General features: G+C 47.3%; 1 protein-coding gene across 1 annotated transcript in view; it reads right to left on the bottom strand.

Annotated features, from left to right (window-relative positions):
* TMEFF2 (transmembrane protein with EGF like and two follistatin like domains 2) overlaps positions 1 to 26392 on the bottom strand; it is a 130473-nt gene extending 104081 nt beyond the window's left edge. Inside the window, exons 1-4 of the mRNA XM_075756208.1 lie at positions 25890 to 26392; positions 24364 to 24473; positions 18161 to 18290; positions 15291 to 15317 (exon numbers count right to left, since the gene is read on the bottom strand). Coding sequence (XP_075612323.1) covers positions 15291 to 15317; positions 18161 to 18290; positions 24364 to 24473; positions 25890 to 26067 — 445 coding nt within the window. The 5' untranslated portion in view covers positions 26068 to 26392. The remainder of the gene's footprint in view (positions 1 to 15290; positions 15318 to 18160; positions 18291 to 24363; positions 24474 to 25889) is intronic.
* Between the last annotated feature and the right edge of the window lie 1126 nt (positions 26393 to 27518).

Here is a 27518-nt window from a genome sequence, read left to right on the forward strand (position 1 = left end):
ATAATGCATTCTGGTTACCTTCTGACATGGCTTACTTCCAGTCAGCATTAAGGAGAATTACTACCTGATTTTAATACATCTTGGTTCAATTTCATGCAGGCTTATTGTCTTCTAATTATCAACACACCAATTTGATCCGCATCCAGATTAAGGCATTGCCCTGACTTCTAACACCAGAGCAACGCCTGTGGTGGTGTGCTGATTTCTCAAGCAGTAAGCGGTTTGCTGTTGTCTCACGTCCCCAAGGCACAAATAAGCAGATGCTGCATTAAAGCTTGTTTTACAAAACTGCTTCAGTTGTGATATACATTTTTAATATAATATACTGAGTGCCTTACAGTAAAAACTGCCAGGGCCAGTAAACTCATACAAATTCATTAGCAAGACCAGTTTCTCAAGCCCAGCTGAAGGCTAGATCTAGTTGAAAAGAATTGTCCAGAAGCAGCTGAAATGAGTGAAAAGCTTGACGGTGTCTGCCACACGTGAGCACAGCTTAGTTTACCATTTCAGTTTTCTGAGCATCAGTTGGGATTGTTTCTTATCAAGGACAAGCTTCGCTGACCTTTCTCTTCTTTTCATCACAAGGATACTGTGGCTGGCTTGAAAGCTTGAATTTTTTACAGTATTACTATTCCGAGTGTAAAAGCAGAGGCACAGATTTTCATACGCAGAATGGGTTCTACATAGGAGACGCCAGTAGCCCAATGTTGTGGAGCACTCGCTGATATGCTTTCATTCATGGGTAGGTCTAAAAGGTCAGAAATTATATCTTGTGTTTTCGAAAGACAAGCCAAAGGAGAAAGCAACACCTTCACTCTCTTTGGCTTATTTGCATTTCTTACCTACAGTATTCTCCCTCAGTTGGCACTGTCAGCTGTAGGATGACAACTGGAGAGCACCTCTGGAGTACTCTGTAGCTAATCCTCTACAACACCTGTAAACTATATGGTGAATCGGCGATTACAACAGGAGCTCTTAAAAAGAGCACAATTTTTGCCCTTCCCTCAACAGAGGGGAATCTGTGCTGTGCACTTTGAAGAAACCCAAGCTAGCAGAGGATTATTATTCTAAACGCGTTTGTTTATAGACAATGCAATGTAAGATATACCAAAAATTAATCCGGCCAGCAGCAGACTAAGGTTTACACAAAGCATCTGCTGGCTGCCTCTGGTAAAACATTACATTTGCCTCGACTGTTTATGGCATAACTGGCTGCTACTGCTAGGAGCCGCATTACGGCAGCCTTGTGCGACAGCTTACCTTAAAAGGAGTAGAAGTTCTGTAACACAACCTTCTCCACTATGTTGTCGGGATTGCTGTCTTTTATGAAGCCCCCTGGCACTAAATCTTTCCAGACAATAACAATGCAACCGTAGCAAGGGGGAAGAGCTTTCCCATCTCACCACTGGTTCTTTGTGCTTCAGTTTATTCCTTCACTGCTTCTCCTGGACACACCCAACGCATGCCCCTGAGCAGCATTCCCAAAAGCTGATCACCAGGCCAGGGTACCCTGCGATGTCTTCTCCCCCTCTTCGTTACATACATACATGATCACGAGAGTACGCTTACTTTTGTCTCCCTGAGATGATGGTGCCTTAATCACAATTTACCCGCGTGGGAGGTAACGAAGACGAGGTTTGCTGGAACTTTCAGCATGTTTATGAGCTCAGCTGAGACATCAACTGAACCAGTCTAACCCCTTACAAATGACACTGAAAGTGACACCAAGTCCTAAAAAACACGAAGAATTTTCATTGCCGGCCCCATTCCCAGACACTGCCATTTGACAAGTGACATGGCTAAATGACTTGTCTGTGCCATTAATTTCAGACTGGAATTTGCAGGGATTTACACAGTGACACCTGTATCATACATCCTAGCACCTACTACCACTGTACAAGTAGCTGGGCACTAATTTAGCCTGACCTTAGCAACTTGTGCAATCTGACAGGTCCCCGTGCTGTTCACCTGCTGCCAGATCAGAGTCTGCTGAGGACCTCCTGTTCCCTCTCCATCCCTTCACGTGAATAGCATATCATCAGATAGTTCCACAGTGCCCTTAAACACAGAAACAGCAGAGATGACTTTCTGAGAGCCCGATCCTGAAGCCACAGCACTTTTACAGAAAGGGAGAAAACGCGGAATATATGCCTCACCACCATGCATCGTCCAAGCCCAACGGGGGTGCGTACTCCTAATTACATAAATTGCACAAGTACTCGAGAAAGAAGAGACTTCTGAAATCAAGGATGAAATAGGATGCAAGCTTGTTTGTGCCATCATTTTTCCTGCCCCTAGTAGCTGTTCAATTCCTTAGTTAAGACCAAGCAAAATCTCTCCTTCCTGTGAATTACGTTGAAAAGGAATGAAGCAGGAAGACCTAAAGATGAAGACAGGAAAATATGATGAAGCAGCCTGGTGAGTTTCCAGGCTACTGTGTGCAGACACTTCTTCCCATTTGTTTATCAACTTTGAACCTTCTTGTGTTATATACTTACAATTGTTTTTAAATAACTACAACGCTCTAGCAAATGACTTCAGATATTATTTCCAACACATAAATTACGGATAGATTTTCTCAGCATTACTTCCAAATGAAGGGTACTTTTTTGTCTGCCCTGGCACTGGCTTGAGACTGCAACAAAACTGAGACTATTCTCAACCTCGTTGACCTCTGCGAAACAGACTTAGCTTAAGACATCTGCCTGACTGCCCAGTGAAATCAAGAGCATCTCTTTCAACCAACAAATGTTGTAGCACAGGAGTTGAGATGGGAAGGAGGTACTTAAACCTCAGGTAGAGGGTAGATGGATAGGCACAAAAACCCCAGAAAAAGCCTCTTGAAGACTGCTCACAACTAGCTCATGCCTGTTAAAACTGCTGTTTTCAAGCAGTAAGAACAAACGTCTTAAAACCAAAACCTTTCACTTCATATGGACTATTGTCAATTCAAAAATGGCTCATGGTATTGTTTTCAAATAAAAAAAAGAACCCAAGAAAATCCTCCTGAACAATATAAGGAAAGTTTCAGCCCCAAAGCACCTGTCATCCAGCTAAAGACATCCAGAAAAGAGTAACTCACAGCAGAGGAGCTAGAGCACACTGCGGCTTGCCATCCTGAATCCGTAAGTAACACTAACAGGTTCAGCTTTACTCTACTGGTTAGACTAGCTCCTCTTTGTGCAAAACGCTCTCTTTTTTGAAAACAACGTTATTGCTGCTGCCTATAGATACCAGCTTGGCATTTGCCACCCTCACGTTTAGGAGAATGCTGATGTGTTGAGATGGAGGGCCTCAGATCTGATCCACCCCACAGGATACAGCCCTGAGAGAGTTTACCATGCGAACGGTAAATGAAAAACCAAAGGGAATGAGCCAAGCGCGTTTTTTCCAGGACGCAGAGCACAGGCAAGATGCGAGCTCCCCCTGCTGCCACCCGGGCACCCTGCCCGGTGCCTGGCCCAGCCACCACCGCCACAGCAAGGGGACAGGCACTGCCATGGGGCAGGAGGGGATGAACCCCGGGATGAAGCCAGAAAGAGCTCCGACAGCAAGGATGGAGCCCAGCTGGGCACGGCCACGGCACCCGAGATCTCACGGTTTGACCTCCCAACTCGCTGAGCACCCTCAGCTCCTTCTGGGAAACTTAACGAGTCAGAAAGCAGCTACGGGCAGTACCTGAGGAACTGCGTCAGAAGGGGTTATGATGACAAAGGTGCCTGGGCCGGTGTCAGCTGGCCTTTCCACTGCTGTTGTCTAGGTAGAAGCTCCCAGCCCAATTCCTGCACACAGATGGCTCAGCCAGGCCATCTTCGCCACGAGCTGCGGTGTCACCAAGGTGCCCGCTGAGCCCCTCCAGCGCTGCCTGCAAAGGCTCCACAGGGCAATCCTCCGGCCAGCTCTTAAAGGTCCCCTTCTGCTGCTTCTGTGGCACTCGAGTGAACGGCAGGACCCTGTCCCCGAAGCCCTGAGCCACCGAGCTGAGGTCTCATTTCCAGCACATGTACTCAGGTGCATCACCACTGGTCCTGGCACATCAGGTCATAGGAAGGGAGACGGGACACCAAGGAAGCTCCTCGCACAAATGGGGCAGGGGAACCTGCCCACACTCCATGACGCCACGTGCTTTGGGGCTGAGTGGCCACCTGAGAGGGGACAGCACTGACGTGCCAGCACGGGAAACACGTGCCACGCTGTGGGGAGCTGGGGGCAGGAGCCAGGTGCCAGCACCTTATAGTCACCACGGGAAAGCTCACGGTTGCAAATACTCAAATGCCATAAGTCTCGGGGATTGCTACACAAGGGCAGGGGAGTGCTTTGCACATTGCTAGCAAAAGCCTTCGGAGAGCCAAGGAAGAAAGAAAAGACTAACAACAACGTTTAAAAATATTTGAGAAAACCTGTGCCAAAATCTCCTTAGACGTGTATCCATGACTAAGCATGAGAACTAAATTGCTGCTGCTGTAGAGAGGGTGCTGCTTGCTGGTCACGGTCTGAAAGCACTGATGCAGCAATAAGCACAGCTTAATTGCTGAGAAGCTTACGTATTAATAGCAGAATTTTCGGTCAGAAACATGTGAAAGCCTGTAGGCTTTGGAGCAGTAAAATAGAATTGGGGCCGTATGGTGGCAGAACAAAGTCTGCTGAAGAGTGTTGTATTTTCTGCCTTTGATAGGGACTTTCCAGAGCTGTCAGCTGAGCTGCAGAATTAGAAACCTGACATTGCAGCAGTCAGTTTTTAGATTTCAAGCTGTCCAAATGACTTGTCTCCAGGGAGAAATATCTAGCGTGCAGGAATCAATAGCGTAACAGGTAAAGATGCCAGTGTACAGGGGCAGCCACCCCCAACTCCATGCCCCAGCCAGCCAGGCAAATCTAGTGAAAGGGAGTCGTGGGAGAGGATGACAGAAAAACTTCCTCCCTCTTTGAATCAGTACAAGAGAGATGCTATAGACTATTCGCTATATTTGTGAGATTGCAGCTTGATTATATTTGATTTCACATTACAGATTGATCTTCCATACGCCCTCAGTTCACACTCTGCCCGTGCTCCAAGCCACTTGCTGAAGAGATTATAAAAGAGCCTATTTTATCATATCTTCACCTCTGAATGCATTACAAGTGACATCGCTTAATTTTAGCCAATCTGAACAGCTAATTAGATGTAAACAGATTGAAAAATTGTACACACAGGACAACTCATTTTTCAAAAGGCCACTAATCTAAACAAACCTGAGTCCATCAATTTACTTCAACATTTGTCTAAATGAATTACAACATAGACTTGTCCTACACTGGCCTTGTGATTCATATAACTGGCTCCCTCCCCTTTTGATAAGAATCTCAGGCACTGTACAAAAGAATACGTTATTTGTTTATCAAGGCTCTATTATAACAAAGATGAAGATGCCTCTCTGTCTGAGTGTAGTGGATGACGTATGAGCCAAAGCAATCGCAGCCTACCGCTCACGGTACCTTCTCTCCCACCTCCCAAACCCATCACGTACACTAATACATCAAAGCCGGGGACGCTCTTTGTACTAACAGAGAAAAATCAAATTATATTTAATCACAATCAACACGGGTTCCAACTTCAGAGCTCTTTGGGTGCGATCCTCCCCTCTGCTCTTGCCCCCTTATGCCGGGAGAAACGGGAAGGAAAAGGATCCTGGAGAGATCCTCTAGAGAGAGCTGGTGACCCTCCTCCTCCTCCCCCTCAGGACTCCCTCCAGGCACCAGCTGGGGGTAGATCAGGAGCTACTCTGGGAATCAGGGCAGCACTGCAGGACAGAGAGAAGCCCAAAGGAGCCCGTCATGACTCAGCTGAGATCAGGAGCTGCTGAAGTTATCCAGTGCCAGATAACATAAAGAAGTCTTAGGATGAAATTCAGTGCAGTGTGGCCTATTTTTGAATACAGAGCAATTAGCAGAGCATTACGCGTGAGGTTTTCCACTTGCTACTAAAGCCCGCATCTCTTCCATTACCTGCGTGTGTAAATGTACACAATGAGATGGGAGAGGGCAGAGAGAAAAACACTTGTGTGGATTTTGAAATGAACAAACATATCCACATAATCAATCCCTTTCCTGACTACTTAACACAGAAATCTTGCTGAACAAAATAGGCTAATCTCAGCCTATTTCCTGTATAAACTAACTTATGGTACCTAGAATTAAGGGTCCACTGAACATCTGTTGTGACCTCCCATGCGACAGAGGCCCCAGACTTTCAAATTCATCCTTGTTTGAGCAGAGCACTCTATAGACATCCAAGTGTCAAAACCTCAAGCGACACAGAATCCTACACAACTTTTAGTCACCCCTTTGTGCTATTCCCTTCATTTACAAACACGCACCTAAACTTTACTCTGAGTTTGTCTAGCCTTAATTGCCAGCCTGGCATCTCATTAGACCTTTGTCAGCACAAAGAGCTCTGCTGCTCATTTGTGTTCCCCACACTGGTACTTACCAATCGCGACCTACACTCCCTTTCCCTTGACAAAGGTAAGGGCATCAAAGCTTTCACGGCAAAGCTTGCTCGCCAGCCACCACCCGTGGCCATGCACAGCCTTCTCCCGCTTCTCAGCACCTTCGGAGCTGCAGGCACCACCTCCGCTAAAGGTGGAGGTAATTTGACATCCTTACCCCTGCTCAGGAGTCTGCTTCTTAAATACAGCAGGATAACGGTGGCCCTTTGGCCCGCTGTGTTCGCAGAGGACAGTCCCAACGAGTCCACTAACTACCAAGGCTCCAGTTTTCTTTGTAGCATCACTGTTTCCAGGAGGGTCTCCCCATCTCACTCCTCTGCTCTCCCACCTTTGTTCTATGGTTGTGGCTTTATGTTTGGCCACATCAGAAGACCTGCTCTTGCACCAGTGTACTCAGTCAATCAGATTGGGTTGTGCCAGTGAACTGATCGTTTCTTACTTCCCCATTTATATCTGCTAGGAACTTGATCCCTGAGGAAAATCTGTGCCCACCTAGGTCACTGGTAAAACAAACAAACAAATAAATAGCATGAGGCTGATCCCTGTGCTGTCCATCTAATAATGATAAATCCGCTTATAGTTACATTGTGAAAGGCAGCTTTTATCCCACTAATTGCGTGCCACGTTAATTTTGCATGATTCTTGTTCCTTAATCGTAGTATCATGTAGTGGCATGCCAAATACTGCACTGATACCCACGTACACTACATCAATGTCGTCGTCTTTATCAAGAAAACTTGTAGCTTCATAAATAACATTTCAACTAGTTGACAAAATCTATTACATCAGTCCATATTGCTCAGCATTAGTTCTCATTTATTTCTTTATTAAGCAGATCCGGGTCTGCATGTCCTGCTTTACCTCAATCAATGTCAGATTGACAGGCCTATAAATATCTGTGGTTTTTTCCCCTACCATTTTTAATACCCACACACCTACATTCTCTCAGACCTTTAGAACTTTCCCATGTTCTCAGACTTATCGAAAACCTACATTAAAGTCCCTTAACTATCTTTCTTTAAACTCCTGCCTGTGAGATATTGGAGCTGCTGAGGTAAAAAGGGTCCTGCTTCAGTAGCTGCTTTTTTAACAGGTTTAAATAGGCACCATCATTATCTAACCCCCACGCAGCTGGAACAAATGAGATCATGAAGTCCAAGGCATTAAAAAAAAAAAAAAAAATCTCATGAAATATCATGGAAGAGTTCGGACCACTTCTTCCCCGAATCATGATATTTTCAAAATGCAATTTGGAGTTCTGCCTATTGTTGAGCATTTTGGGCTTCTGTTCAAGTATTCTCCCAAGCAACGAGGACTAAAAACATTTTATATGTTCATTTTAAATGAAACACTAAGCACCTTCTATACGACTATTCAAAAACCTGGGCTGAAAGACTTGTGGCAACATCTCAAGAACTGGTAGCGCTGTACCATAAAATTTTAACTTGTATGGATTTGATCAGGAATTGTTCTGGATTCTTGGGCTTGCACCACACTCATTAAACTTGTCCTGTATGTGCATTTACATAAAGCAGGGGCAGCCTCCAGTTTGCTGAGTGTCTGGGCATCAGACATGCCCTTCCTGAAGATAAACTCCCACTGACTTCAAAGACAGCAGGCAAAATTTCTGGTTTTATTTCCCAATCTCTGAAAGGAAAAAAAGCCTCTTAGACAAAAGGGAATTTAAACATCCAATGCAGAATATATTAAATTTGCCAGATGCTGCTAAAGAAAAGCGAGTACATGAACCTTGAGAGAGACTTAGCAGTTTTCATCCCATTTGTTCTTTTTACGATCTCATGAGAGCATCTAACAAAATCCTATGTCACGCCAAAACCAGTTCAAAGCAAGCGCATAGTGTCAGCTTCTTCAATCGTTAAACCACAGAATATATAACTAAGAGATGCACAAGGATCTGAAGGAGTTCTGGTCACTCCAAGGCTGCCTCAGGCTCCACTTGTGCAAGACATCCACATTCAGAAGAAAATTTTAAGTCAAAGACATTTAAGCATGTGATAAAAAATAAGCGTGTGCTTGAACACATGCTCTTACTCCAAGAACTAAGGTGTTCGTGTAAGCGTGATAGAGCCATTTGAAAGCTTGAGAAGCATTTTTCTTCCCTATGGAAGAACTCCTTGCATAGGAGAGCAAAACGGTGGGCTAGATTTGCCTCTCACTGTCATCACGGCTAATCTCCAGTGACTCCACAGTTGTCACAGGGAAAATTAATCCAGGTTTACAGAGATGTAGTAGACAAATCTAGTCCACTACATCTCTCTCTTGCTGTGTTTACAATAACAGACCAATAAATGAGTATTTGTGATCGGATGCCCCTTTTTTAATCTGTTTGCTACAGTATCGTAGGATTTGTTCGCTGGTTTGATGACTTAGTTATTTCTGGATTTACAGATTGCACATGATTAGACAGCGTATTTTGGATTTTTTTCCTCCATTTTGATGTGGACAGGCAATTTTGACTTTTAAAGCAAAACCAGAGCATCCTCAGTACTTTTCGATATAGGTGAGCATCTTCCATTCACTGTCTCCTTGTGTAGCTCCAAACTACTTAAAAGAAGCGCTAAAACCCATAAAAGACTGGCTAATTTAGGAAAGAGGCTATGAATGGATGTCATTCCTACTTCTCACCTACAAAAGTCTGTCTGTTCATTTTCTGGGGTTTGGCATGAATGGCTGAAAATGGGCCACAGATCATTCGCTATGGGTCAACTCTTTCCCATGGTATTTCTCAGTGTCGACGGTCTGCTTGAGGGAAGCTGCACATTCACACCAAGAACACAGCAAGGACTTTGGCCCATTAGTAACGAAGCAAGCGCAAGGATAAAATGCATCACTTTTCATGGGATTTTTGCATTCTAACTTCAGAAGCAGCAGAAGGAGCAAGCAAAACATAGGCAGAACCCAGGCAACTAATTCCCAAACCAGTGTGTCCCAGATCGGTACTTTATATATAACCCTGGAGAGCTTCAAGTCCACAGGAGCTGTGGGGATTTGCTGGAACATCTCAGTCAGGCAGGGTCGATTAGCCCAGTGCTTAGCTCAAATGAGAGCCTGAGAGAAACCCAAAAACTAGTATTCCTGTCATGCCCGTACCTTACTAGGATTTCCAAAACCCAGCACAAAATGCCCGCAATGGGGACCCTAAAAGTTCAGCACTTGCGACTGCCCAAGTGCTTCTCATCTAGTCAACAAAAACATAGGATCTTCATCCTTTCCTAATTTTTAAAGGCCATGAAGAGATGTTAACTGCCTTTTCCCAGCCTAACTCTTATATAGGTCAGATGTGCACCAGCCCTGAACTAGAAGTCATGTAATCATGTTAGGACAGTGAAGAGCCTGAGCTAATAAACCCAGCCTTTCAAAGAGCTTATTGGTTTGGGCTCGGTGCCATGCTGAGGTTAACAAGGTAAAAACCTGTTTAACAAAGGAGACGTATATTTGACCATCCACAGTCAGGTCAATCATTTAAGATTTAAACATTCCCTCCAGAGGTATTTACCCAGTCAGTGCACGTTGCTTATAGTTGATTCTGTACCTTCTGATGCTGCTTTAAATTATACCTCCCAAATGAAATTAGAGTAGAAGGAGCTTTCCCATTGCCTTATTGCAGTTGATGGTAGCACGTGGGGTCAGCAGATATTCTAAATTCACTTGAGAGAAGATGGTATCACCCTTTATCCGCAGGCAAAGAAAGGACAGCATCTGTAGCTCAAAATATTAATTCCCTTTCTTCCAGAAATTAAACTAGAATGCTCCCAGTATTTTGCCATATATTGAGAATGTGTGTGTGTGTGTAATATGTGTGTGTGTTTATCAGCATTGCATTTTATACAGTGCTTCATTCAAACCAATATACGCTCCAGGTTTTACAGTGTATTTTGACTCAAGTATTGCTGCCAGGACAGTGTTTACAGCAATATTCATTGTGTTCTGCATAGCCCTGCCCATCAATCAGCCTTGTAATAAAGCAGAAAGGGAAATCGGTGGAAAAGCAGCAGAGCTGCTGAATTCAAGATAGTCATATAAAAACCAGTATGAAGACAAGTATAAATGCAGTTGGGTCAAAGTAACTGCCTGTTGATTAAAGAAAAAAGATACACATGCTGCATTACAGTTAAAAAAATAATTTAGGCTTCAAAGTGTTAATTTTTTCCTCTTGGTTAGTGTTTCGAGATGACTGCTGCTCCATACAGATTTATAATATGTATGTGTTTACTCACACGTTTCTAAGCCAACAGGAAAGGCAGAGCGGAATTCCAAATTTATCATTAAATCTATGTGTTGGCACCTACAAAGAGCTGCAGGACTTCAATTTTTCTGGATAAGACTGAAGGAATAAACTGAAAGAACAAACAAACAGACAAGCCATTCTCAAAATACACAGGCAAAAAGAGAGGCAGAGAAGAAAAAAAAAAAAAGATGGCTTGTAAGGGTGTTGATTTCCAGGTGTGTCTACCAGGGGCAAATTAGGAATAACTTTAAGAACAGCCTAATCCCCGACTCTTTCTGGATTACATATGGGTCTGCTGACAAACAGTGTGGTTCAAAACACACAGCGCTGGTTTGGCTCTGAAGTGGCACGTGTTATTCCCAATTCAGTCGCCGAATTGTCATGCAACTTCCAGTCTTTACCCAATTTGGGCATCCAGACTTTGCTTCACAGATTTTATTCCCTCCCTCACTGTGAAGAAGTGCCTCACGGTATCAGGGTGTACCACCCTGGAGTCCTCATCTTATAATTAGCACCTCTGGATGCTACTGTAAAATAAACGGTGACGATGATATTGATGAATTATGACTTGGCTTTTTATTCTGCTTTAGTCTAGATCGTAAAGAATTAACACAAAAATCAAACTAGGATAAGATCTGCGTACCCAGGGGCCCCGTACAATTCCCACTGAAGTCAGTAGGACTTGAAGGGAAATTGAACGAGGCTCTGAAACTAATTCAACGTAGGTGCTTATGCACTGCTGTGCCGGGGATCGCAGGAACACCTCGTGCGATCCTCACCCACAGTAAACCCGTTGGGCTGTGAATGCAAGCCAATCACCAGAGCTCAGAATACAGATAATGCAGGGAGGGGAAAGAAGCGTTCAGTGTAAAAAAGAAACCAAGAGGAGATGTTCTTTGCACATTAAGAGCTATAATGAAATACTGCATCTTGAGTTTGTCGCTGTTTGAAGGAAGCTAGGAAACTAGCAAGAATTCATTATGAAGCTGCTCAAGACCAAAACATGAATCATCGGGTTCTAAAAAAACCCAGTTGTCTAGAGAACGGCGTAGATGAAAATGAATGGAATCTCTTTAAATTACTCTCTGTATAAACTCTTTCACATTCATTCTTTCTGTCATTGATTAGTATCTTTCTGGGATATGGGTTTTTAAATAATTCCACACCATACTCCCAGCTTCTGCAATCAAAACACAGAAATGGCTCTTGATTCTGCATTTTTAGTCTTCATTTACAGGGAAAAATGTCTTCTGCAGAAAGAAACTTGAACACCTACTGTTCTTACCCATTCACTGGATATCCCCAGAAGTGCATGCTGAAGGCTCTGTAATCAAACCAGATTAAGATTCTCCCATCGCTTTACAAAAAAGGGGACTTTTGTACGCCATTGCTGCATAAAGAAGGATTAAATCACCTCTGGAAAGCCCTCAGGATCATTAAAGTGCTAAGAAGCTGGGATCTCTCTGATCCCAGCATCCCTTACAGTTAAGCAGAAAACCCCAAATCCTAAATAATAAATTGAGAAGACCTCTCTGCAAACCCAGGCAGGAACGCGCAGAAGGGAAGCGTGGCAGGCAGAACACGGCCTCTGGCCATATTGTCCCTGCTCTGTCCAATTTCCTGAGAAAACGAGGCTTGTGTGACCACACGGTGTGTTTGCGTACGTCTGTCCATTGCACCAACCCCTTTCCAGCAATTTCTGAAGCACCAACCAGTTGGCAGTGTTATGTTTACAGTTGGACTCGAGGATCTTAAAGGTCTTTTCCAACCTAAATGATTCTATGATCCTATACTTTCATTTGACAAGAGCTCCGTTGAGGGAGAAGCAGTACGGAGAGCTGAACTGCTATCGGTCATGGGGGAAACCACCTCAGAGCAAAAAACTTTCTACATTTCAGGAACCGGAAAAACATGATATCCTCTAACAGTTTGCAATTTGAGTTAATTCCCTATTAGATGTGTACCTTATCAGACCAAAGAAATCCAACCATGAATTACAGCTCTGTTGAAAAGCCAGTTCCCTCTTCTCACAGCTTGTGGAGCGAGACACAAAAACACTAAGGGAACCCACGGGAATAGCACAGAGGGGCTCCGCTACGAAGCAACATCCTTTTCTATCCACAAGTGCCCAGAGGCAGAGACGCACGCTGCTAAGGACGGTCCTCAGCAATTCCGACTGAAGGATCAGCCCTCGCAGGCGCCTTCAACTAAAAGTCCATCCACCCTTTGTCTTTTTAACCAGAGACTCCCCATCCCTGCCCAGGAGGCATTGCTCAGCCTGCCCGTGCCCACAGCGGTTCCCCAGGGCTCCCAGCCTCTGTCGAACCTCCCAAAGACAGACCGCAACAGTCGCACACATCTGAACCTTGCCAGAAAGCCTGCCAGCTCTGAAAAACACAACGTACAGAGACGCAACGTATCGTGAACAGAAACGTCAAAGTGTTGTGCTAGCCGGAGTCCTGACGTCACTCTGACGGAACAAGAAACGGGGTAATCTGCAAGAGATCGGCTGTTCCTAAGGGCTTCCAGCGTCTGAGGTATCTCAGGTACCTCGCTGTAGAGGTACTCAGCACCTCTGACACCTATAGCATCCAGCACAGCCCCGTTCTCCTGATTTAGGCAGAGGTATGGCCAGCTGGGAGGGTCCTTATGGCTGTAGCTTTGCAAAAAAATGATGCTGCATTGGTTAGCAGTTTGTTAACCAGGAAGAAGCGTAAGAAAGGAAGACTTTCAGAAAAACAGAAAACACACAAGATTGCCTAAGACTTCAGGCTTCTCATAGAAAAATATCCCACTCATGATTGTTGGAGTGGATTTTACAAGACTTACTGTGATGACATCCAAAATTTATTACAGCTTTTACAACAAGACCATGTCTAGTAAAGAGTGATGTAGTGACAACATTTACTTGACTGGATTTAGCTTCTTAGGGCACATAAATATACTTTTGTACTTTAAGAACAGCCGTAGCTGCCTACTAAATCTTGAATAATACAAGGCAGCTTTGTAGACCTTTAAACACATGCACCAACTTGGTTCTGTCTGCTTCACAAACCTGCTTCCTTTCTATCTGCCCAGTCAGTCCTCCAGCTACTGTTCTGCTCGCCTTTTGTCACCCTTAGCTTTTAATGTGAAACTGTTTGGAACTCCTGCTTTTCAGTTCCTGGGCTTTTTGAGTACGGAATTCATTACTTTTAGAAAGTGGCCAAGTTTGTTTCCCCCCCTCCCCAGTTATAAAACAAACTGGAAATCTTATCCTTTTTCCTTAGTACACACATGATGAATTTTGTACAACTTCATTTGAAAACTGATTTATTGACCACATGTGTGAAAACCCTATCATAAATAGAAATTAAATTGGGGATTTCTGTTAAGCACTGAATAAGGAAAGTCTCTGGTGTAACAGTTTTAAAAGACAATTTGAAAAGACATTAGAGTAAAATAGGAATAGTTGGACAAAACTTTTGAAAACTAATAGCAATATTTTAGGTTGTGGGTTTTGGGGAGCCAGATTTGAAGCATGTTGAAGCATCCTGATTTCCAGAAAGCGACCTGAGTCCGATATCGGAAAATCAGGTCCCTTGCAAGGGCCTCACGCTTATGTCATCGACCGCTTCACAGGCAAAAAAATAATACTTTACCAACACATTGCACGCTTCACCAAAGCTACACGAGGACTAGGTGATATTTTGCCAATTAACAGGACTGTATTTGAAAAACCTGAACCCAGGCAGGACCGGCCACAAAGCCGGGTGAGAGCCCAGAGCTGCTGTCTGTGCCCCTGCAGAAGGCTGGCTCAGCTCCTGGTGGCCGCCCCAGCCGGAGGAGCCCAGCAGCGTCCCAGCCTGATGCTGACATTGCCCTTCCCCTGCCACGGGGCTCCTCGAGCTTACTGCGGGGGCTTGGGCAGAAGCTTGGGCAGGGTAACTCATAAGGAGAACCTTCCAAAACCACTAGCCAAACTAGCCCTGGTGCTCCCAGCCCCCAGAGAAGCCTGACCCACCAGCCCCACCATGCAAATAGCTCCCAAAAGTCACGTTCCCCGCCCCGAGGCAGGGTTTGGATGATTTCCACGTTCATTTTTGCTGCTGCTGTTCTTATAAAAACACATTGTTCTTTCCCTGTGACATTTCTTTGCATCTTTGAAACAATGCTCTCCATTACCACAAAATATTTGGCTTGAATCCTCCAGTGAGGAGGAGCCAAGGGTTTGGCTCATGTTTTAAAAACAAAAGAAGTATTACTCTAAACATGAAACAAATGAGTGCAACTGTAACAGTAGATGGAGATAGAGCTCCTAGCACAACCTATGAATAATTCCAAGTCCTATTAGAAGTAACACAGCTTTCTGAATTTCCCTAGAAAACAGCATGTCATTACTAGGTTCCAGCTTGACTAAAATGCAAAATGTCACTTTTTTCAGAGAAAAAGCTAACCGAAAGACAACATGTAGTGTAACAACTAAACCGCAAAGCATATCCACTTACAATCTGAAATTGTGAAAGACAATGTGTGTACACATAAGTAGAGCGATATTAAAAGGTGGCTCTTACCTCCGTCCCCAGATCCTGAGCCGGCATCTGAGAAAAGAACAGAAAGAAATTTATATTCATGTGCCACAATACGTCCTGTAAGCATGCAAAGCAAGACTGTTAAGTGTATTACAGTGTACCTTACGTTTGATGCCATCCCCGGGTAAATTACAGAGATCTAATCTGAACGTAGCTCGCTCAAGCCATCTTTCTCATGTCTCAATTCTTTTTCTTTAAAGTCTCTGTATCACACTAAAATAACGTAAGCCCTGGAGTGCTGTAACGTCCTCATAAGCCTCTGCCTTGTTTTGTTGTACTGAGACTGATAAAGCTTTGTTCCCAACAGTTGTGCAAAGTTACTTCACTTGGCCACTGCTAAACACTCACCATCAAAGAGAATTTTTTAAACCCATTTGTCTGAGGCCAGACCAATTGGAAATTCACGTCATTATCTTTACAAAACTGTGACATCTCATCAGATCATAACTAGTTCGAATAAATCACTGAAATGATTATTATTATTCAAAGCATTTAGATAAATGTTTAAAATGCCATTTTTCTCGAGGTTGCTGCTGAGTTTCAAAATTGAGCCCTTTATATTTTCTCTGCTCGATGTTTTGTTGGCTGGAACGATGAGAGTCACAAATTTAGAAAGTGCAGCATCATGAACTTGCCAAGCCTGGAGCTTCGTTACAAAACTTTCTAAGCGAGGCAAAGCCCAGAAACGCACACATGTGTAGGGTTACCAAAAATAATCCATAAGAGGAGTTTCTTTTGCAGGGAAGGGAGGGAGGTTGTCATCCCATCCTCCCCCTTAGCGGAGGGGTTATCCATTCATCAGCATCAAGATTAATAGAAAGAGTTTGGAAAGGCTGTGATCCAATTACCCTATGAACTGTTAGATCTAATTTACTGACAGCAAGGTCTGGCGGATCTGAACTGGCTTGTACATGCCATCATTGCTCAAATTTTAAAAAAGGAAAACCTTTATTTAAATAAACCTGTCACAAGAATGGCTTAAAATGGTAGATTTACACAGCAAGACTGCGTGGGACAGATGCAAAGGGGGGCTGGAAAAGAGAACAGAAAATGATGGTGTCTTCCCAGTGACCACGCTCCGCCTTTCCCCGATTTGATCTTCTGTCCTGACGCTCTGTCCCAAATGAGCTACCGAGGAAAGAGAGGTGTCTCCATTAGAGTGCCCTCCTGGCACGGGGAAGCACTGCTTTTCCAGGTGCGCCAGGTCTCCCCAGCACAGAGGAAGAAATGAATGCCTGCTGTCACCTGCCTCCCGCAATGACCTACCATATTCTCTGGCTCTTTGGAGGAAAAGGACCTCGTGTCTCTCCTCCTGCCCGTACCCTTCGATGCCCAGAGCCGTGCTGGTCGCGGCCAGGAGGGCTGCTCGCTGCCGACCTCCCAGCAGCCCAGGTCTCTCATGGGGGTCCTGCCCACCCTCTCTCTGCCCCATCCCGCAGGGAAAACCTGACATACACGGCTACTCCCTTCTCCACTCAGCCTCCTCCTTGGGAGGAGGAAAAAGAGGCCAAATGATCAAGACTTCAGGAAATCATTTATTTATTTATCTATTTATTTTTAGCTTCTCTGTTTCTGAAATCCACAATGTGTTTCAGAGAGAATGTTTCCAACACGGCCATTGCCAGTAGGCAAGCAAGTTTAAGAAAAGATGTAGCAATACACTAAAATTATCCCTTTATTCAAAAAGTTTGAACCAAAAAAGACCAGTTGCTGTGCTGAGAGAATTTACTAAGTTGAATCCTACGCCACAATAGGCTTTGTCAGCCTGAGCTCCATTTAATACCAATTTATAGACACAAAAAATTGCAGCGTAAGTTTTTTTCCTCTTGAAAATTGTCAGGTAACAGCTTCAGAGAAAAACATTTCCAGGGAAAGAAGTTTATTTTCTCTCAGGTGTACAAAACACAAAATTACGGCACTGCAAAAAGTTTGTCTAATGCACTTTTTATTGACTCCTCCATCCTCAGCCAACAAAAAATTCTGCTTTAAGTTTAAAGAACTCTCTCAAGAACAAAGACTTACTCCTCCTGCTCTTTTCAAGTTAACTTCACTGCCCACCTCTAACAGACACTGAGCACAAAAGAAAAACATCAAGAACCCCTGCACGTAAGCAACTCAGTTTTCCTGACGGATTTTGCACATTCACCTTTAGCTGTTTCATAAAAGCAGAGATACAAATAGCTCAGGATGCTCAGAGTTAAGCAAAGATGTCTCAAATGCCAGTCAGTTTTCACGTACACTCTTTAATGAATTCTTCCAAGTCCAGAAAAAAAAAAATCCTGTTGCACAGACTTGTTCATTAAGTGTGTTTTGGGCCAAATCTTCAGCTGGTATAAATTGGCAGGGTTCATTACAACCAGTGGTCTGTTGAATCGTACCGGCTGGGAATCTGGTCCTACACGCGTAAGGACAGCCCTAAGAAACTGGATTGCAGGCAATAATGCTCCAGTCCTATCTCTCCAGATTATGGAGAGGTTTGTGGTAATCCAGATGCCCATTTATCAGACATCTGCTCGTTTAATCCGCTTCCAGTTACTTGTTGTAACAGCACAGAAGTGTACACCGTGCACTGGAGGATCAGGAGCACAAGATACGCATTAAAAAAAGAAATCAACTTCTGTGCTGCGCTCTCCAAAGCGGTGTCAAGGGTATACGGTGCCATAGGCTCTGAGCCTATACTAAGTTAGTTACTTGAAAGGGAAGGATGGCAGCAACTTCTCGTGCCTAAGCCTGCAAAGAATTAACCCATAACGAATTCAAAGCAGGGATTCCAATGGCTTTTGCCATTCCCAAGTTGGTTTATTCGGGGGCCTGGCAAGGCCCACAGGCAGCCTGGAGCACACTATACGTACCGGTCGCACACGATCCTTCGGACACCAGGAGTATTTCGCTCTGCTGCTTGCAGGCAGCCTGTTTCAAGTAGCATTCGTTCTGGTAGGTGTCACCGTTGGAGCCGCACACGGGCACGTAGTCATTGTTACACTGATGGAAATGGACAGAGAGCAATGGCATTAGTCACACGAGCGGGGTGGCACAGCAGCCCTCCGGGTGCCCCCCCTGCCCCCTGCCAGTACTAAAGCCCTGGGAAAACAGCAGCGAGGGAGACGCTGCCTCTCTGAACCTTTACAGCCACCACGGGAGAGGGAGGGGGGGACTTTGAAAAAGACAAAAGGGAGAAGAGCATAAACTAGACTTGAACAGGTTAAAGAAAAGATAATGTGAATAGGCAAAGTTCAATAAGGGCCCCCAGGGAGGCCTCGCGCCGCGAGAACGAGCGGGGGCATTACCGGGGAAGGAATAAAGGCAAGGAAAAGGGCTCCTCGCATCTGCAATAGCAACTCTTGTGTTTCTATTGGGTAGCAACAGACAAATTGTAACGAACGGGCTCGCTTTTCCCCTCCTCCTGCACATACACACCCTCACTGCTACGGAGACAGTCGTTTGTACACACAGAAGTGTCTGCCTGTGCCTGTATAACTCTCTATTTAAGTACTTAGCTATTATTGGAACTGATTGGGCAGAGGGAAATTATTTCTGAGAGATCTATGATCAAAACCCATCCCTCTTTCCGCAGAGACACTTCTGTTCCTGGCGAGCTGCGGCGGGGATGCTCCGTGAAGGTCCGAGCTCTCTCCGCAGCGGGCAGGAGCGGCAGCACCGCAGCCAGCATGCTGAAGAGCGCAGAAGCTCCTCACGCCACGCACCCTGCCTTCGGCTCAAACTCCTGCTCAGCTCTGCAAACTACCTGCTTTGTTCCCTCTGCCGCTGAAAGACAGCTTTGCCCTCTCTTGTTCATTTTAATAAAAATAATTCCATTTGATATTGAAAATTGGGCAACCTACCGGGTGCAGTTATCATAAGATAATCACACTCTGAGGCTTAGAAATACTTGGATGTACCCCGTACATGGTAATTATACCAGGGATATGATTATCTCATGATTACCGTACTCCTGGTATGCCTCATTGTTTAATTATAACAAACGGAATGATCACAATTATTATTTACAAATGCTCACCTCTGCTTAAATCCAAGTAAAAATTAAAAAGAAATCATACTTCCTATTTAGCTGTATTATGCCACAAAGTTCTGAGGTGTGTTCGTCAGGCACAGTGTACAATGCAGAACGGAAATTCCAGGGACATAAACATCAAACACGCTTTGAAACGAATGACTACAGAAGTGATTAACACAAACAATTGCATAGATTGCATTAATTGCAGGCCTCCATACAGAGCAGCTGCCAAGAAATTATTCATAGTTGGTCAGAGTGACATTTTGATTGGGCAAAAATCAAATGACATTTTCTTTATGCATTGTAGTTTCTTAAATCTTCCCGAGCTGCTGCCCACCCCCAGCGCTCTCTTCCCTTGGAAGAAGAAAGAAAACCAGCAACCACAAGAGTAGAAATCCCCTCCTTCTGCTCCTAACGAATGGCTCCCTCCATGCAGAGATTTTGAACAGTTGATGAAAAAGTGTTTCCACGCTATTTTCACCATTATGTTCCAAATCTGAGCTGTGTTTCACGCAGAAAACGCCAACGTCATCCAGAAGCCCAACAGCAATTGCTGGAGGCTGATCTGGAATACTTAACCAGGACAATCAACACAATCATGGGAATTTTTTAAAGCGTGAAGGATCAAATCATGCTTGCTTTAGATACGCTGTCTGCTTGCCACCCATGGGATATTCTGCCAGTGCAATCTGTGCAGGATTTGGCCCAAAGTATCTCAACAGGCTCTGCTACATGTAGAAACAATGTTGGATCCTGTTCCCAAGAAACACAGTGGCAAAGTCTCTGCTGGTTTTGCCAGAGCAAGAGACCATCTTTGACTCTGGCTCAGCTGCAAACCCGAAGGGCCAGTCAGCCCTGCCTTAACAGCGCACAGCAGCAAGAGTGAAATCCTGATCCACGGCAGCGTGTGACAGAGCTGCTGTGAGCTAGGATGGAACTTCTTCCAAAGCTTGGCAATTTTAAAATGCAATTTGAAAGACACCAGGGCTCCAGGACAGATTAAGTCTCGTGGCAGAAGTTTCCCCATCTCTCCTGTGGCCCCTGCCACACTCAAGCGTGGCTTCAGCCAGCGGGGGTGGAGGGTACTCCATGATGAGCACAGGTGATGCAGCCTTTTCTTTCTCAAACTGTGCTGGTCCCAGGTGCATTTCTTCATCTGCTGCCCATTCTTCCCACCACTGCCTTCCGACAACCGGCATTCGGATGAAAAAGGCAGGAACCTAGTAGCTGCTGCTGAGCCACGGGGAACAAAAGAAGTGAGAGCTTCCAGATGGATCCTGCCTTGGCTTGGAGCTGAGATGACTCTGAAAGCCACCAGGAAACTGTAGTGGAAGTTACCCAGGAAAGAAAACAAGATGAGAAGGTTGTGATGTTAGTCACCAGGTTACCCATGACCTGCTACAGCTAGACTCTTGCACTTGAGCGCACTGAATCCAGTAGTCGCAGCTCTTCACTGTCGTAACTGGAGGATATTAGATGTTGACTGTCAGTTTCCTCAGTCTAGTGACACATTTTTGGCATTTGTTTAGGGCTCAGTAGACCCAGCCCTAGATGCGAGAATGATTCTCTATCCCTAAAGAAGACCTAATCAAGCACTTGGGGAAATCCCTATCAAAGTCCCACTAAAGCCAGCAGCACAGTGCCATACTGTCCACTTCTCGCGCACACAGGTTGGTAAAATAGAGCTGTAGAGCAGGGAGATGGACGTACCCAATCCAACCAGCATCAGCCAGAGGCTGCCTCCCTCAGCACCAGCAGCCTCCAGTGCCCGCTGTCACAGCCTGAGACAAACCAGCTTTGCAAGTGTTGGGGTCAGTGCTGTGCACTGAAAGCATAAGGTTTATTTTCTAAATAAAATGGTAAGTTGTGTAACTCCTCCTCCTGGTAACACTGTTAAAAGTTTGACCTCCTCCTACTCTCACGGATTAGCTGCTCCCAAAATGCCACCTACATCTTGAACCAAGTAGCATGAAAATGTATTCCAGAAATATAATATAAAGCTGCAAGTTCACCAGGTGATGTTCCAGCTCCACAAACACTGAAGCACGTGAGGGATTTGACATACATGAAAACAAGACTCCTTCCTCACATAAAAAACAGTGAACTTCCACAGTTTTGGTGACTAAAGAGAAAAGACACGCAACGTTGAAGGAAATACCCTGGTATATTTTTGGATATGTTCATGAAATCTAAGAGGGAAGAGAACCCAGGCTGCCAGACCTGTGGCTTGGGGCAGACTGAGGAGCAGACCCCAGCAAGCCGTGTCTCCAACCACATGCCTGCTGGCACTGCTCTGCACCTTCTGGTGGACCCATTGAGTTTGGGCAGGGGGGGGAAGGGGTGGTGCTTTCCCCCATGCTCAGCCCCACTGCTGGAGCCAGCACTGGCACAGTGCCTTCCCTCCGTGCTGGCACCAAGGTCTGGGCTTGCCCTGAGCAGGGGACGGGTCTGCATTTACTGATCAGAGCGGGACATGGTGTTTTCCAACGCAATACGTGTCTCATCATGAGAAGTCAGTGAGCGGGCTACTGTTTTGTGGCAGAGTACGACAAGAGAGCCAACCAATATGAATCCCTTTCTTAGCACACGCCTGCTGGCTCTCCAGGGATGGAAGTCTAAGTCAGGTGTTCCAGAGCAGTCCGATCACATTCATCCTTTCAAACAAAAATAAATTAGTTTTAACTCCAGTTGGACAGACACGATGTATCTGTGATTCTGGTTCGAAAAAACCCAAACCAAGATTGCAGCAGCCTTGCTCCTTACTTCTGCCTCCCCCAGCCCCTCAAGACACAGGCTCGCCAGCCCAGGACTTTTCACCAGTACAGAAGCAAAATTAGCTTTCCGTCCTTGTCTATTCTCTCAAGCTGCAGTTAAAGCCCCTGGCAAGTTCTGGAGAAAACATAAAAAGTAATTATAGTGATGAGGAGTCTGCTATTGATTTGCTCACTATCACCCCGGAGAGCTGTCACTGAAACGGGGGACCTGAATTCTGATGGAGAACCCCCTTACTCGTGACATAAATTACGTGGCCAGCTCTGCCTTACTTGTCCGGTCTCAGACACCACGCTAGAAATTAATTTTCTACTCTGGTGGCATATCTTTTTGGCTCGTCACGTTGTCCACTGATGTTACAAGAGAAGCTAACATCCCCCCAGCTCGGTCTGTATCAAAGCTGACGCGTTTGACCAGAGAAGCCCCTGGCACCACACCGTCCTTCGCAGCGCCAGCACAGGATCAGCCACAGGTAATTTGCCCTCCAAGGTCACAGCCAGCGCTGCGGCTCCACAGAGGGCTCAAATCGAGACAAAGAGCTCCGGGTGTTTACAGGGCCTGATCCAAAGGCCACTGAAACCAAAGATTCCTGCTGAGTTCAACCCATTTACTAGTGGTCAGGCCCACAACCGTCCAACTCATTCTTTTGATCTCATTTACATATTCAGACACCAATTATCTGATTTCCTTAAATCTGTTTCAACCGCCCCCTACAGAACTGCTCAACTCAGCATACAGGTAGAGTTCACCTCTCAAAGACGAGACAACACAGCCCAGCGAGGTTTACTTAGCTTCATTTACCCTGAATCACCAGGGACCGGCATCCTGCCTTGGGGAAACAGCACTCCTGACGCCTTCTTCCCTGCCGATAGCAACATCTGGGTTTGCTCCCTCTAGGCTACGAGTCCACTGCTTTATGCCAAATGGCAACACCAAACTGGGAACAAAGACCAAGACCCAAGTGCTCTAAGGTCCCAACGCTCAGGTCACATCAGCTGTCCTACCTTGCCACCAGGCAATGGGACAAGTCACAGGCATTTTACTGCAGTACAGATTTTTCTTAGAAAGAGAAAACAGACTGACCCTTAAATCACTGCACATGCCGAGCCAAGGCAAATGCTCAAACCAGCATTCTCACGTTGAGTTTTTGATTGCATGCAAACTAGAAACGGAATAAAAAACACCCCACGGTCAATATAAACTCTCTCCCAACATGGGAATCACAAGCACTTCAGCAAACAACTATCTTGTTCTTATTACAGAAAATTCCTTCTTTGGTTTAAATGAAGGAATTGATCACTTGGGTTTTTTCTCCGAAGACACATTTGGCTCTAGAAATACAAACGATACTTGTAACACTTCAAAGCGAATAGTCTATCAAAGCTCAATAATAAATTAATCATTACAGATGTGCACAATCTTGAACTGTGCACTATTTGGCCTGCTCTACTGTAAACACTGAAATCAGCGTGACAAGTTCCACAACTGCACGGAGCCACATTAAAATGCAAGAAACCACAGGGGCATGAACGTACATACAACACGTGCTGGTACATGCTTAAGACTCCTTTAATTTGTTAAGTTTTTATTCAGGTCATGATGTAAAGCACAGCTGTTTTGTGAGTTGGCTAAAACATATTAAATGGAATCCTTCATAATGAAATCGTCTGACTTTGAGAATGCCTGAGGTTTAGATGTAGCTGCAAGAGGGAGAGAAAAGAAATAGAAGGAAACCCCCCTACTACTCAGTAACAGACACCCCCCCTAAAACTATATAAAACCTAAAGGAAGTTCATGATTTTGGAACAGAGAGATTGTTCTTTAATCCGATCAGCTGGGCAGATGAACAGGCAGAAGCATTGTCACTATGCAGCCCTTCCTGAAAATATTGCATAAGCACATTACAGATCCATTTCTTTAACTAGATCAGAACTCCGAATACAATAAGCCATGATCTGTATCAGAAATGAATTTAGAAAGGACTCTAAATCCTTGTTAGAAGGGCAGAGACGCAAAGTCAGAAATGCACAACCTGAAACTGCAGACCCGAAGGGACATTTAAAGCCACAGCATCTGCATTTTCCCAGAGAAACTTATGTCTTCTTGACACCAGTTGGTTGTCCTGCCAGCTTCTATACATGCTGCCAGGTTTTCCCTCTAACTTCGGTGCACATAGAGAAATAAATTGTCAAGTGATAGGTTATAAAGGGAGATCCTTGATTTGTATTCTCATTAGTGAATTAGAGAACGAAATATCAATCTTCTTACCTTGAACTGACAGACACAAGTCACACTGTCTCCAATCCTTAAACACTCCCCATCAAATTTACAGGTATTGGTGTCGCAGAGAAAGAGATCATTTTCTCTGTCATCGTAACCTCAAATGTAAAGAGAAAGAAAAAAAAAAAAAAAGATGTCAGCTTCGGTCTAGCAAGAGGAACAATACGGGATGATTGCATTTTAATGCACACAGCACAATAACCTTGCTGATGAAATGATAGAGTCCAGATTTTCTTTTGTCCTTCCCTGTCCTCAGTTTTCCACTTTTTCCTCTTGTTTCTCCCTCGGTCTTTTATTAGTCCTTATTCCCCACAACCTCACACACTTTTTTTCCCCATTTCACAGACTGTGTTTCCTCAAAAGTCACCCGGTAATTACGCTCTTCATGGCTCTGGGTTGGAAATGTCATCAACTTATCCCCGTCCGATCGCAAATCTGTCGGACAACAGTCCAAATTGGAATTTCTCCAGCCCGTGATGCAACAAAGCCCCCAATAATAAAGACAAACAGGCTGTGTGTTTTCTGTGATGGTCTGTCTGATCCCAATGAAGATTGATCACCTCTAAGTTAACAAGAGAAGTGCCAGGTTCCCCGCGAGCCGCTGAGTGAACCCAGCTCTTTGCCTTCATTTTCTCCAGGAAAACCCAACAGATCTGACTGAAGATTCAGTTCACGAATACAAGCATGAATTTCAGATTTCGCTAGCTGACTTCCCACTCCAACAGCATGCAGCAAGGTATTAAACAAAACAGCTACATCAGACTCCAAACCCATTAAGATCTAAATCCATCGATTTTTTTAAAAAAACATCCTAGTGCTTTTAACCGTATCGCTACACGTTTAAAACGAAGATCTCAGAGTGGAAATTCCCCCGATCTAACGCATTATGCGCGATGCACGCATTACTCCCCAAACCGCTCTTTCCCTTCGGAGGCTATTACAGCCTAATTTCAGGATTACTTTACACATCGGAGAAGGGCCGGCTCCTGACCTACATAAAAAAAACTCACTACGAAGGTCGGCCCGACTTTACGGAACGGGCACCGGGCCGCCGGTGTCGCGGCGTTCGTACCCCGCTTTGCTCTCAATTCGGTGCGCACGGAAAGAGCCGCCCGCAGGACGGGCGCACACGGTCCGGCTCCCCGCTCCCCCTCTCCCGCAGCCGCACGCCGACTTGCCCCGTTTCAGCGCGGAGTCGCGCTCCGGCGGGGCCGGGGCTCCCTGCCGCGGGGAGCCGCCCGCAGCCGCGGCGCTGCGCACCGGCGGAGGGCGCGGCTGCGGCGCCCGGCCCCGCGGAGCGTGGGGGCAGCGGGGCGCCCGGAGCCTGCGGCCGCGCCGGGAACGGCGGCGAGCCCCGACGCCCGGGACTTTTTCGCCTTCTCTCTTCGCGTGCAGTCGGCGGGACGCGGCATCGCCCTCGCCCCTCTGAAGTTGCCTCCCCCGGGCTCGCCCGCGCAACTTTGAGCGGCCGGCGGGGCACGGCGGGGCTGGGCGCGGGGCGCTCCGGTGCTTACCGGAGCAGTTCCAGCCGGTGGGCGTCTGGCAGTCGCTTAAGGAGGTAGGGAAGGCCGCCAGCTTATCGGGGCGGGCGAGGACGAGCAGCACGGCGGGCAGCAGCAGCCAGCAGCAGCAGTCGCAGAGCGTCCAGCCGCCGCCGCACTGCCGGGGCGGGGAGGGCTCCCAGGGCACCATGACTTCCTAACTCAACTCTCCGGCGGCGTGCCCCCCGGGCGGCGCGGCGGGCGGCAGGGACGGGCGGCGGGGCCGCTGGGCATCCCGGGGCCCCAGCCGGCGGCGGCGGCGGGTCAGCGAGCGGCGGCCGAGCGCGGGCGCGACGCTGGGGCGAGCGGCGGAGCCCGGCGGGGCGGCGCGGGGGTGCGGGCGGCGGCGGGGCGGGGAGCGGCTGCCATAGGGGCCGGGCGGCGGGGAGCGGGGGGGAGGGCGCGGAGGGGCCGCCGCCGCGCAGCCGCCGCCGCCGCCGCCTGCCCCGCTCTGCCGCCCGCATCCCTCTGCGCGGGGGAAGCAGCAGGTCCCGGCCCGCCGCGTCACGTGCCGCCGCCGCGCCGCCCCCATTGGCCGAGCGGGATGCGGGGCCCGGCGGGCGGGGCCGGCCGTGCTGCTGCGCCCCGCGGCAGCGCCCGGGGCCGGGCCGTGCCGTGCCGCCGCGTGGGATGGGAGAGGGGGCCGGGGGCGCCGCGCCCGCCCTCGGCACTCCCGGGCGCGGGGTGACCCCCGCGCCGCACCGCTGGCTGCGGGGATGCGGGCACCTCCGACGGGGCGGGGGCCGAGCGGCGGCGCGCCCATACATGTGCGCGCCCATACATGTGCGCGGCCTGGCCGGCGCGGAGCCGCAGGTGGCAGGGTCCCCTGTGTGCGCAGGCATGCACATAGTGACCCCCCCGCGGCACACGCACTGCTGAAGTTGCTGGCCGCCCTCCCGGGTGCCGGTATTTAATCACGCGCGGATGCGACGTTAGGAAAATAAAACACCGTCGCGACCGGTGGGGTCTAGAGCGGGCACACGGCCGCCGAGGTGAGGAGGGGAAGAAACGAGCACAGCGGGGAAAGCAGGGAGAAGAGAGAGAGACGGGGAGATCCTGCCCAGCCTCGGCAGGCAGCGGCCGGGGGCTTGGCGGGCTGTAGCACCATCCCCGCGACGGAGCCGGAGGAAAAAATGCACCATCACGGCGGCACGGAGGGCTGCTCTGCCCCCCACCGCCTAACGCGCGCTCGGAGACCGCGGAGCGAGGAACCCCGCAGCGGCCTCCCGCCGCCTCCCGCCGCCGCTTTGCCACGGGGCTGCGGGAGCCGCCTCTCCCCGCTGCGCCCTTCGCCGCGGATCCTCCTCCCCTCCGGGGCTTTAGTTTTAGGAGGCGGCGGCCAGGAGGGGCGGGGGAGGACTCCCCCACCCTCCCGGGGCGGCGGGAGCACAGCGGCGGTGCGTCCCCACGCCCGTCGGTGCTTTCCGCTTTGCTGCCGGTGCTCGGAGCCGCTCGCCCCGGTCACTGCCCTGGCCCCGCCGCAGGGGTGGGGGGCGGCTCAGTTTCGTCCCCTCCTCTGTACGTCTCCGGGCCCGCGGCCGCTCGCCGCTGGCGCCCGGGCGTAGCGAAGCCGACAGATACCTGCCAGGTAAACGGGACCCC

This window comes from Balearica regulorum, chromosome 6 (genome assembly GCF_011004875.1).
Source record: "Balearica regulorum gibbericeps isolate bBalReg1 chromosome 6, bBalReg1.pri, whole genome shotgun sequence".
NCBI lineage: Eukaryota > Metazoa > Chordata > Aves > Gruiformes > Gruidae > Balearica > Balearica regulorum.